The 12,208-nt window shown below is 44.6% G+C and overlaps 1 protein-coding gene across 1 annotated transcript in view; it reads right to left on the bottom strand.

The window, feature by feature from the left end:
- The window catches only part of Hpx (hemopexin), a 9,936-nt gene extending 6,035 nt beyond the window's left edge, over positions 1 to 3,901 (bottom strand). Inside the window, exons 1-4 of the mRNA XM_052155529.1 lie at positions 3,257 to 3,901; positions 3,068 to 3,123; positions 2,916 to 2,987; positions 2,468 to 2,586 (exon numbers count right to left, since the gene is read on the bottom strand). Coding sequence (XP_052011489.1) covers positions 2,468 to 2,586; positions 2,916 to 2,987; positions 3,068 to 3,123; positions 3,257 to 3,339 — 330 coding nt within the window. The 5' untranslated portion in view covers positions 3,340 to 3,901. The remainder of the gene's footprint in view (positions 1 to 2,467; positions 2,587 to 2,915; positions 2,988 to 3,067; positions 3,124 to 3,256) is intronic.
- Between the last annotated feature and the right edge of the window lie 8,307 nt (positions 3,902 to 12,208).

Below are 12,208 nucleotides of genomic sequence, written 5' to 3'. Positions count from 1 at the left end.
AATTGATGGTAGAGGGCACAGCCCACTGTGGGTGGTACCATCCCTAGGCTGGTGGCCTAGGTTCTGTAAGAAAGCATGCTGAGCAAGCCATGGGAGCTAGGCAGTCAGCAGCACCCTCGAGGCTCTGCATCAGCTCCTGCCTCCAGGTTCCTGCCCTGTTTGCATTCCTGTCCTCACTGCCTTTGATGATGAACAGTTACAGGGAAGTGTAAGCCAAATAAACCCTTTCTTCCCCAAGCTGCTTTTGGTCCTGGTGTTTCATCACAGCAATAGTGACCCTAACATGTATACTCATTAAGAAGAGCGCACGGACAGAGGCAGGTGAGGAAATGAAGCTCTCAGGGACATCCCAACCACACACACCCTCGGGCACGTTACAAGCTTTCTCTTTCTAGGAGCAGTTTGGGCCAGCGCCTGGGTCTTCATGAACAAAAGAGTTGCTTGTCTCCTTGGTCAGGTGCCATTGTATTAGGAACAACTTGCTCCACATATAAACAAGACCAGATACAGGTGACAGAAGCTAAGGAAAGAAACTGCAGTAAGTTGGGAATAGTAAAGCCAGCTAGAACTAGATTAGGAATGAAAAACAGCTCTTGGATATTGGCTTCCCTGCTAATGGGTAAACATCTCTCATCTCCCCACCCCACCCCACCCCCACACCCCACCTCTCTCTCTCTCTCTCTCTCTCTCTCTCTCTCTCTCTTTCTCACACACACACACACACACACACACACACACACACACACTAAGTGTGTGGGAAGACTGCTTTTTCAGGAGAGTAAGGCACAGAGGGAGGAAACTTTGTACCTATCAGCAAGGATTCAACCATAGTTTGAATGTATCCTTCAAGTTTATATGTAGGAAAGTTTGTTTCCCATGCAACGGAGCCTAATACTGCACTGTTAGTTCATCAGAGATCTGCCTCACAAATGGCTTGTGGCTATCGGTCCAGCATGATAATGGAGTGGGTTAGCTATCACGAATGGGTCACGGTAAAGCCGCTTTGGACCCAGGCTTTTGTTCTCTCGCCTTGGCATCGTCTTTCTATTGGCTGCTACACAGCACGAATTCCCTTCCAGATACAAGCACTCTGCCCCCGGGCTTCCCAAATTCCAGAACCATGAGCCAAGTAAAATACTACTCACTGAAATTATCTGAGACTTCAGAGAGCCAAATAACCCCCATTAAAAAATGGGGTACAGAGCTAAACAAAGATTTTTCATCGAATGGCGGAGAAGCACCTAAAGAAATGTTCAACATCCTTAGTCATCAGGGAAATGTAAATCAAAACAACCCTGAGATTTCACCTTACCAGTCAGAATGACTAAGATCAAAAACTCAGGAGAAAACAGGTGCTGGCAAGGATGTGGAGAAAAGGAACACTCCTCCACTGCTGGTGGGGTTACAAGCTGGTATAACCACTCTGGAAATCAGTCTGGTGGCTCCTTAGAAAACTTGGCATGGCCAGGCAGTGGTGGCTCACTCCTGTAATCCCAGCACTCTGGCAGGCAGAGGCATGTGGATTTCTGAGTTCCAGGCCAGCCTGGTCTACAGAGTGAGTTCTAGGACAGCCTGGTCTACAGAGTGAGTTCTAGGACAGCCAGGGCTATACAGAGAAACCCTGTCTCAGGAAAAAAAGAAAGAAAAGAAAAGAAAAGAAAAGAAAAGAAAAGAAAAGAAAAGAAAAGAAAAGAAAAGAAAAGAAAAGAAAAGAAAAGAAAACAAAGAAAGAAAGAAAAAGAAAGAAAGAAAGAAAACTTGGCATGATACCTGAGGACCCTACTATGTCACTCCTGGGCATATACCCAGAGGATTCCCCAGCATGTAATAAGGACACATGCTCCACTATATTCATCGCAGCCTTATTTATAATAGCTAGAAGCTGGAAAGAACCCAGATGTCCCTCAACAGAGGAATGGATACAGAAAATGTGGTATATATACACAATGAAGTACTATTCAGTCATTAAAAACAATGAATTCATGAAATTCTTAGACAAATGAATGGGACTGGAGAATATCATCCTGAGTGAGGTAACCCAATCACAAAAGAACACTCATGGTATGCACTCACTGATAAGCAGATATTAGCCTAGAAGCTTGGAATACCCAAGACGCAATTCCCATATCAAATGATGCCCAAGAAGAAGGAAGGAGAGGCCCCTGGTCCTGGAAAGGCTCAGTGCAGCAGTGTAGGGGAATACCAGGACAGGGAAGTGGGAAGGGGTGGATTGGGGAACAGGGGGAGGGAAGAGGGCTTATGGGACTTTCAGGGAGGGGGATCCAGGGAAGGGGAAATCATTTGAAATGTAAATAAAGAATATATTGAATAAAAAAATAAAACAAAAAGAATTCTGGTATCAGATATTCTGGTGTGGCAGCAGAAAATGGATCATGCGAGGCTCTGTGTCGAGGACACGGTGGGAGGGATTCTCATTCCAGCCCAGCTCTTCTCCACCCAGCAGTACCTTGATCAGGAAGACACTGTCAGGACCACGGAATGCAGCATCCACTGAGGTGATGGAATTCTTCCACCTCTCTGAGATTAACTCCCGGGTCCCTGAGTGACCCCTCCACACAAACTCCCCTGAAAAAACAACACACTCTGAGCGACCCAGAACAAATCCTCAACAAATTTAGACAGTTTCAAAGAAGCTGTTATGGGAGCCCTCATAAAATCCCTGAGCACTCCTACGAGTAAAAGAGTCCTCTGAAGGGACTGTGCTTAGAGGCCCGACTAGTCCAACCTTAGCCTCTTTTGTTTGTTTGCTTTTCAGACAGAGCCATCTATGTTGTAGCCTGTGTTGGTCTTGAACTACTTTTCTCTACCTCCGGTTTCCCAGTGCTAGATTACTAGGGTATGCTAACATGAACAGCTCCCCTCCCCTGCAGCAACCCCACCCCACCCCCACCCACCTTTAAAGAACAGCATGGTCCCATTGTGATCCATGGTGGTAGCATCAAAGCTCCAGGTATCCGAGCAGTGTTCTGGGTTAGAAAAATATCAGTGAGATGTTAAAACGCAGAGACAATAGAAGACAAAAAGACTCAGGGAATTCGGGTCTCACCGATCACCGAGTCTGGCTTGGTCCCATTTTCACCTTCGGCAACTCTCCCGTGGGCACTAGAGAAAACACAGATAGAAATCCAGGTCCACTGGGTCCTGCTCCTCTTCCTTAGCTTGTGACCCAGAAACTAGCCCCATCACCCACAAACCCAGACCACAATCCTCTTTCCCCGATTCCAGCCCTACTCACGTAGGAAGAGGGTTGGCAACAGCCAGGGACCCGCACAGGCCCAGCAACACCAGGATATTTAGTGCCACTGCTGTCCCAGCCATGCTGAGCTGCAAAGGCCACACAGGACAACGCTGGGCACGAGGTTGAACTTATATAAAACTGGTAACAGCACCACCCCCACTTCCCACCCTATTGAGAAAGATTTGTCTACCAGGACTATGCCAATATTGGCAGATGACATCACAGCAAATACGGTCAAAGTCTAAAAGGAAAGCTGAATCCAAGACTATCTTCCGGGCAGTAACCCCTACCCCCTTCAGCAAATTTCCAGCTGTGACCAGCCCATGTCCAGTAAGACTCTCTCAAATACTGACAAGAAGTGGTGGTGCTCATACATCAGAATAGGACGAATGGTTACCTTCTGAGGTTGCTCACCTCTACAGTAGGAGGAGGGAAGAAGAGGAGGGAATGAATGTACCAATGTCAGGTCCAACTCAACTAACACCTATGACAACTAAACAGATGGCTACTTATTAGCACCTTGTAATGCCTGCACACACAAATGAATGTCCTCGGAAATATTCGAGAGAACTTTTTCCAAGTATCATTCATAGAGGCCTTTTCTGGAGAATATGCCCAAACCTTTTCAGCTTTATCTCTGGATGGCTGGTTTGGAGAGACTGTCTCCCTGTTGCCCTATAATACAAACCCTGTCCCAAACTCTACCCCTGCCAGGAAAAAAAATGTTGCAAAAGGCACCTGAGGGAAGGCCTGACAGTAACAGGCCCAAAGAGGAGGTGTCTCTTCCCCATAGTCTCTCTCAATAGTTCCAACTTAGGAGAGAAATGCCTTATTTTCCTATCAGAGGACATCCTGAACTATAACTATGATGCAAATATTTAAAACCGATTTCTACTTAAATGTTCCCTTCTCCATACACACTTTCCTGGCCAGCTTTTCCCACTTCTCAGCCTCTCCTTTCCTTACATCACCCTACCAAAACCTGAACTATTTTCCCAGCTCCTTATCTGGCTGCTGTTGTCAGTTCTGTGTCTTAAGCAATCCTGGGTTTTCCACATGTTGGCAGGTACTCTACCATCCCCTGCCCTGCTCTTGTTTTATTTTCATTTTCCTGACTTGTTTCTCCTCTTATCATTAAATTTCTGAGAGTAGTAAGTGAACATTATTAATGGGGGTATTTCATGACAGGTGCATGCTGAACTCTAGGGTCACATTTACTTGCCCCTGCCCTTTATCTGGTGGTCCTGTTTCCCTCGGTGTTTCAGTCCCATGCCCTCTCCTTCCTGGGACATCACCTGCCATTACCAGTAACTTCTAGTCTCATCACTCCCAAAGCTTGCTTCATTTCTACCCAAGATTTGCTGCCGGCTCTGTAAAGATTTGTAGGTAGTACCCACTATGTGTTAGGCTGAGTCTCCCAGACATCTGTTCCTTAGTGACCCTCTTAGGTGATCTTATGGCCTCATATCCCTCTACACAACCTGAGCAGAGGCCGGAGATAACCGTTTCCTTCATGAGGTGCCGAGATCAACTGCGTGCCATGCTCATGCTGAGCACGTGCTCTGTCACTGAGCTGCTCCTTTCAACCAGAGATCACTTCACAGTCTGCAAAAGTCCTCCCACTAAAAATCAGGGCTCCAAGATTATGCCAAATCCTGTTGAGGTTGGATCTACTGCTACATATTGTAATGTATAGTATATACATTCTATACGAAGGTCTACTTGCCTATGAGTGCAGTCTCCCGTATACCAGCTTTTATTGTGCAAACCTTGATCCTTAATTTAAAACTATCGGTTAAATAAAAATGGTATAGCCAATTGCTGGGAGGATTAGAGGTAGGAGGATTTTGAGTTACCTGATTGGGGGTTGCAGGGAAGAAGTAGGAGGAGAGAGAAGGGAAGATGGCCCATGAGCACATGGCCAGGAAAAACAGCAAGCATTTGGGGTACACTACTGGAGAAATAGCCAGGCCAACAGTTAGAAAAGTACACTAGGGATTATGCCCAGTAATTGTCAAAGCCAAATCAAATAACCAGAGTGAGTCTCATTTGTAAGCTAGACAGGGATAAGTTAAAATTGGTTCAAATACAATGTGCTGTTAGTGTCAGTCTTTCCTTATGGCTCTGTGGGCAAAGCTATATTCCCAAAGGTCAAGGAACACTGAAGCTGGACACCCACACTCCCCACCACAAGGCATCTGTGACTGGATCTGCACTTGTAGCTGATGCTAAGTAGAGGCTGTCGTCTCTAATACTCTAATATAGGGCCTTTCTGGGATCCATTACTAACTTATAAGCCAGTCTCTCTCCGCCTAGCAGAGACCTCCAAAGAGAAACAGCACATGGGCTAGAGAGATGTCTCAGTGGTTAAGAGCACACACTACTCTTCCAAAGGTCCTGAGTTCAACTCCCAACACTCACAAGGCAGCTCACAACTGTCGGATGCTGTCTTCGGGTGTGCAGATATACATGCAGACAAACTACCACATATACATAAATCAATAAGTTTAAAATAAATAAAATGGGTGCTGGAAAGATGGCTCAGAGTTTAAGAGCACTGACTGCTCTTCCAGAGGTCCTAAGTTCAATTCCCAGCCACCACATGGTGGCTCATAACCACCTGTAAAGTGATGTGATGCCCTCTTCTGGTGTGTGTGAAGACAGCTACAGTGTACTCATAGATCTAAAATATATAAACCTTTTTAAAAAAATAAATAAAATGGAGAGAGAGAGAGAGAGAGAGAGAGAGAGAGAGAGAATACGCAAATGCTAGGTGTAGGTGCTCATATAATAGCTTGGCTTCTTCCCATCCATCTCTGGTCTCCTTTGCATCATTCCTAGATCCATCATCTGTCTTAGAATAGTGTTTACAGCCCTACTTTTATACTGTTGTTTCCTAACTCACTTGTCTACCATTCATTAATCTGGTGGCTTAAAGTCATTACCAGAACCTCCATGGACTATCCCCTCCTCCCTACAGTGTTTCACAAACAGGCAAACGAAGTCCAACTTCTAGGCAAAAACTGTGAGTTAGAGAATTGCGTCCTTCTGGGAACTCTGGGCTGTGACTTTGCTGGCAACTTTGGTGCTGGTCACAGGTCATAAGTCACAAGGTAACTCTTCTCAAGCACTCAACACAGCACTGACTTTGATTTATGCCCCTGCTTGTCTTGATCCTGTCTGGACCAAGAAACTGGTCCACAGTTATGCACAGGCACCCCCTGGAGACTGCAGTGCACTCCCACTGTTCACTCGCAGGTCAGAGGCGGGGAGGGGATATTTCCCTCCTGTAAACTGTCTTCCCAGGGTTCCCCTCTCACTCCTCCCTACCTCTGTGGACTTAGGAGCACATCCTCCTCTCTGCTCCTTTCCTGTCCTCTGTAAACCCCCACCAATCTGAGAGGGCATAGAGACCCCAGTTTTGCTGAACACAGGCCAGCAAAAGCCTTAATGGCCAGAACACTCTCTGACACTGCAAGGCTCTACTATCTGAGCACTGACCTTACTATCCCTTGGGATAGCAATGTCCAACCTGCCCTAAAACTAGTCTGAGTTCATTCATTCCTCCTGGGACTACTGAGTACTGGGTGTGCTGGGCCTGATGCTTTCGCTGCATACTTTAAAGCAGAGATCAGATTCCCTCTCTCCTGGGATTTGAAGGCTTAGGAATAAAGCTTCAGGCAGCTAAAAAGAGCTCACCAGCCCCAAGTGACCAGTCCAAAAGAACATTTTCTCTTTTTAAAATTTATTTTCTAAATAGTATGTTAATTTTTATTTTTTTCTCTGTGTGTAGCTGCTTGTTTGTATGTGTCCCATGTGTATGTAGGTGCCTGAGGAGGCCAAAGGGGGCGCTAGAACCGTGAAATTGCAGTTAGACAGTTTTTAAGCCTGAAGATAATGGGTGCTGGGAACTACACTCCAGTCTTTTGAATTATCTCTCCTGCTCCCAAACAGCCCATACTTATCTCCCTATGGGTAGAAAATAATTTATTCACATTTATTAGGCACTGGTGTCTGCTATTGTACTAAGCATGTATTCAAATTTCATTTAATCAAATATATGTTCTTTTGATCCTGTGGTTTGAATATATTTGTCCTCTCCAAATTCACGTACTGGAAGTTTATTTCCCAGTAGGTCAGAGGTGGGAGGTGGGGCCTATAGGGAATTTTTTGGGACAATGCAGCTGTAAAAAGAACATGGAGAAGCAGGTTCTCTCGTCTGCCAAGTGAAGAGCATGCCCTCCTCTTCCAGGTACCAAACCTGTAAGAAATACATTTCTTTTCTTTTAAAATCATCCACCTCAGGTGTTCTGTTTTAGATGCACAAAAAGGTGAGATAGAACTGTTTGCTTTTTTTTTTTTTTTTTTTTTTTTAATAATTAAGGGAACCGGCAGTAGGTATCTTAGTCAAATCACATTGTTAGCAACTGATGGAGTCTTGGTTTTAACTATGGGTTCCTGATTCCAGGCTGTGACCCTAAGTTTATGAAGGGGCATGTTGGTAAATATTTAACATCTGTTCTGCAGGGGGAGAAAGCCCTGATTTGTAACATTTGCTGACTTCTGTGGTATAAATTCTATCACAGTTTGTAACAGTAACTTTTATTGTCGTCCTGGAGGCTTACTGCTGAATAAGTTTACCCTTTCTAGTTCTTTCTGACCTCTGGATGGCTGGTTCAACTCCTGGCCCAACTTCTGGCCCAAACTCCTGGTTCAACTTCTGGCCCAAACTCCTCTCCATGCTGACTAATCAAAACTGGCTTCTCTCTGCTTCTGACTGAATTGTTCTGCTTGGCCTCAAACCAACTCTAGTAATCTGTTCCAGTCTTCTGGGTCCTTCTCATATTCTCTGGCTCATTCTGTATTAACAAGCAACCTGTCTCTATAAAACTATGCTGGTGAAACTGCCTCTTCACACACCACAACCAGCTGTGTCTATATTCCAGTCAGAGGGATTAAAGGTGTGTACTAAGGGCATACCTGTAGCCAGATCACATAGACCTTTGGATGTGATCCCTTGCCAGAACAGTCATGTTGCTGGATTAAAATTCTTCTACAACAGTGCATCAAGCTACAATACGTTTGAAACACAAAGTGAGGAAAAGCACACTGTAATGAAGTTCTATGTGGCCTTCCTACCCAAGAGATGTACAGAAATTCGGGCACATGTGACTCAGGCACACGTGATGGTAAAACAGGCTGTAGGGGTTGCTCTTGTGTATTATTCAACTTTAATTTTTTAAAAAGATTTAATTTTAAGGTCATAGCTTAACATTTCTTTGGTGGAGTGAGAGAGTATGTAGCCCATGTTGGCCTCAAACACATGATTCTTTAGCTTTAGTTTCCTAAGTACTGAGCACACGGGTGGGGGATTTTGGCTGTTGTTTTGGTTTTGGTTTGGTAGTTGTTTTTTGTTTTTTCAAGATAAGGTTTCTCTGTGTAGTCCTGGCTGTCTATAGACGGGGCTGGCCTCAGATCAGAGATCTATCTGCCTCTGCCTCCTGAGTGCTGGCATAAAAGGCGCACAGCATCATCACCCAGCAGCTCACGTTTATAATCATGGATCCCAGAGAAACCTAGGTGTCCATCAGCATGGCAAAGTTACATAAACTTTTGCTAATACATTTTTTAAAAATGCATATGTACCGTTAAAACAAAACAAAAAAACTGGAGAAATAGCTGGGCATGGTGGCACATGACTTTATTTCTAGCACTTGAGAAGCAGTGGCAGGAGCATCTTTGTGAGTTTGAGGCCAGTCTAGTCTTTATAGGGAGTCATGGTACCTGGCTACAGTTTAATAATGGCTGGCTTTTAGCAACCAGGTCTCCAAGGCCTTGACAATCAGTTCTCTTTAGGCAGAAATGAAGGAGCTACATAATCTACTAGTCACTCTGTTATCTAATTTTGCAGAGGATTTTTTTTTTTTTTTTTTTTTTTTTTTTTTTTTTTTTTTGGAATTTGGTTTTTTCAAGATGGAGTTTCTCTGTATAGCCCTGGCTGTCCTGGAACTCACTCTGTAGACCAGGCTGGTCTTGAACTCAGAAATTCGCCTGCTTCTGCCTCCCACAGTGCTGGGATTACAGGCGTGCACCACCACCGCCTGTCTTTTTTTTTTTTTTTTTTTGTACTGGAGAATGAAACATGTCGTCTGGCACACAGTAGACAAGTATTATACCACTGAGCTATACAAACCCAGCCCTGGGATAAGGGTTTCATCTGTTTTTCCCCCTATCACTGTATCTTCAGCACATGGAACAATGCCTAAAATACTGTTACATAAATATTAAATCCTGAGTTCTGCTTTGTAATTATACACGAAACCTGTATATTTCTGGAACTCTAATAGTGCAAGCACCACATTTTCTCATCTGCCCACTGAGATAGCTTTCCCACCTCTCCTGTTCCTCTGTAGTCAGCCTACCCTATATATACATCAGTTCTCATTGCCATGGTGACCTCCAAAGGATACCTGAGGTTACCTCTTCTTGCTTAAAAGACACACACACACACACACACACACACACACACCTCTTTCTCTCTCTCTCTCTCTCTATATATATATATATATATATATTTGTCATATACCCCCTCCCCCCTTTTTGAGGAAGGCTGGCCTGGAACTTGCTATGTGAACTAGACTCTCAAACTCATAGAGATCCACCTGCCTCTGCCTCCCAAGTGCAAGGATTAAAGGCATGCGCCACCACACTTGGCTCTCTTCCTGTTCTTACAAATATCCTCCCTAAAAACAAGGATCCTAATGATAGAAGATCTTCTTCTACAGCATACTTCACACATCAATATTTTTGTTAAGAGAGGGTCTAGGGGGTTGGAGAAATGGCTCAGTGGTTAAGAGCACTGACTGCTCTTCCAGAAGTCCTGAGTGCAATTCCCAGCAACCACATGGTGGTTCACAGTCATCAGTAATGAGATCGATGCCTTCTTCTGGTGTCTGAAGACAGCTACAGTGTACTCACATAAAATAAATAAACAAATCTTAAAAAAAAAAAAAGGCAGGGTCTAGATGTATGGCCTGTTACTCAAGGTGTACTGGATAGTTTTGTGTGTTAACTTGTCATAAGCTGGAGTTATCACAGTGAAAAGAGCCTCTTGAGGAAATGCCTCGGTGAGATCCAGCTGTAAGGCATTTTCTCACTTAGTGCTCAAGAGGAGGACCTAGCCCATTGTGGGTGGGGCCATCCCTGGGCTGGTGGTCTTGGGTTCTATAAGAGAGGAAGCTGAGAAAGCCAGGAGAAGCAAGGCAGTAAGCAGTACCCCTCCATGGCCTCTGCATCAGCTCCCGCCTCAGGTTCCTGCCCAGTGAGTTCTTATCTTGATTTCCTTTGGTGATGAACAACAGTGTGGACGTGTACGATAAATAAACCCTTTCCTCTCCAACCTGCTTCTTCTTGGTCATGATGTTCTGTGCAGGAGTAGAGCCCTAACTGAGACACATGGTGTAGCCTAGACTGGCTTGAAACATGCAGCAATCTGCCCACCTCAGCCTCACACACGCTGAGAACTCGGCTTGTAAAGACAAGACCATACATTGTTATTTTCTCTTTGGGACAGAATCTATGTCCTAGAACTCCCTATGTAGACCAGGCTGGCCTAGAACTCAGAGAGATTCTTCTGCCTCTTGCCTCCTGAGTACTGAAATTCAAGTATGTGCCACCATGCCCAGCTATTTCTCCAGGTTTTTGGTTGGGTTGGCTTTTTGTTGTTGTTCTTTAGAGGTGCAAACAGAGTATTTAAAAATACATATCAGCAAAAAGTTTATGGAACTATTCCATGCTGACGGTCATGTTGGTTTCTCTGGGATTTGTTTTGTATTGAAAAGCTATGCTAAGCATTTGGAGCACATGTTCTCTTGTATTTGTCCAATTTTTCCATAGGCTACATCCCTAGAACTGGAAGGCAACAGATGATCTTAAAGTCCCCAGTCTCCCAGAGGAGTTTAGAGCTGTCAGTCCCTTTCTTGTCTCCTCCCACTTGACTCTCTAATCAGTTCATCTCACCCAGTCCTACTGCTTATGTTTTTTCAGTGGTTTGCTGTTAAACTTGGACCCAAATTTGGCCTTATTTAAGTCCAGCTCAGCTCTTGCTCTTCAACCTGTTTCCCTCTCTCCAACCATGTTTCTGAAGCCACTCTGGCCTCCTGCAGATACCATACCCATCAAGCCGTCCTCTCTGGCTGTCTCTGGCTCCTTGGCTTACAGTGGCTGCTCCCTTAGCCACTCTACATTCAGCAGGCTGACTAAGGGGCTTTCCCGGTTCCCCTACTTAACACTATTTCTGCCCTTGTTCCCTATTTTTCTCCTTCATACTTGAACTCGTTGTCATTGCACATTTAGTTCTTTGTCACAGCATGTCTCCTTTCCCACTACTGTAACATCTATAAGGACAGGACCATTTCTGCCTAGTTTTCCCAGGGCCCACTGCTTTTTCTTACCAACTGTTTCAAGTAGTAAGTGTCCAGCAACATATATGATCATAGAGCAGTGGTCTCAACCTGTGTGTCCCAACCTCTTAGAGAGGTCACATGGCAGATATTTACATTATGATTCATAGCAGTAGGAAAATTATAGCTATGAAGTAGTGATGAAATAATTTTTGGTTGGGAGGGGGTCACCACAAATGGGGAATTGTATTAAAGTGTTGCAGCGTTGGGAAGGTTGAGAACCACTGTCATGGAGGGTCACTGAGCAAGCAGGATTTGAGTTCATGCAGGACTACAAAAATAACTTTCTGATCGGTCCTGACGAAGATGCCCCATGTATGTGAAGATCACTTGAGTCATCCCAATTGAATCACGACATGAGCTCCACAATCCTAGAATCATGTATACCTACGTGAACCTCAGATCAGAACTAGACAGGAAATACCTAGGGTGGATGGATCTAGGAGGAACTAAGTGGCTTCTCTTTGAGACACCGCTTGCATGACTT

The sequence above is a fragment of the Apodemus sylvaticus genome, chromosome 1 (genome assembly GCF_947179515.1).
Source record: "Apodemus sylvaticus chromosome 1, mApoSyl1.1, whole genome shotgun sequence".
Taxonomy (NCBI): Eukaryota; Metazoa; Chordata; class Mammalia; order Rodentia; family Muridae; genus Apodemus; species Apodemus sylvaticus.
Note: the sequence above shows the minus strand (reverse complement) of the source record. Positions and strands in the feature narration are given on the sequence as shown.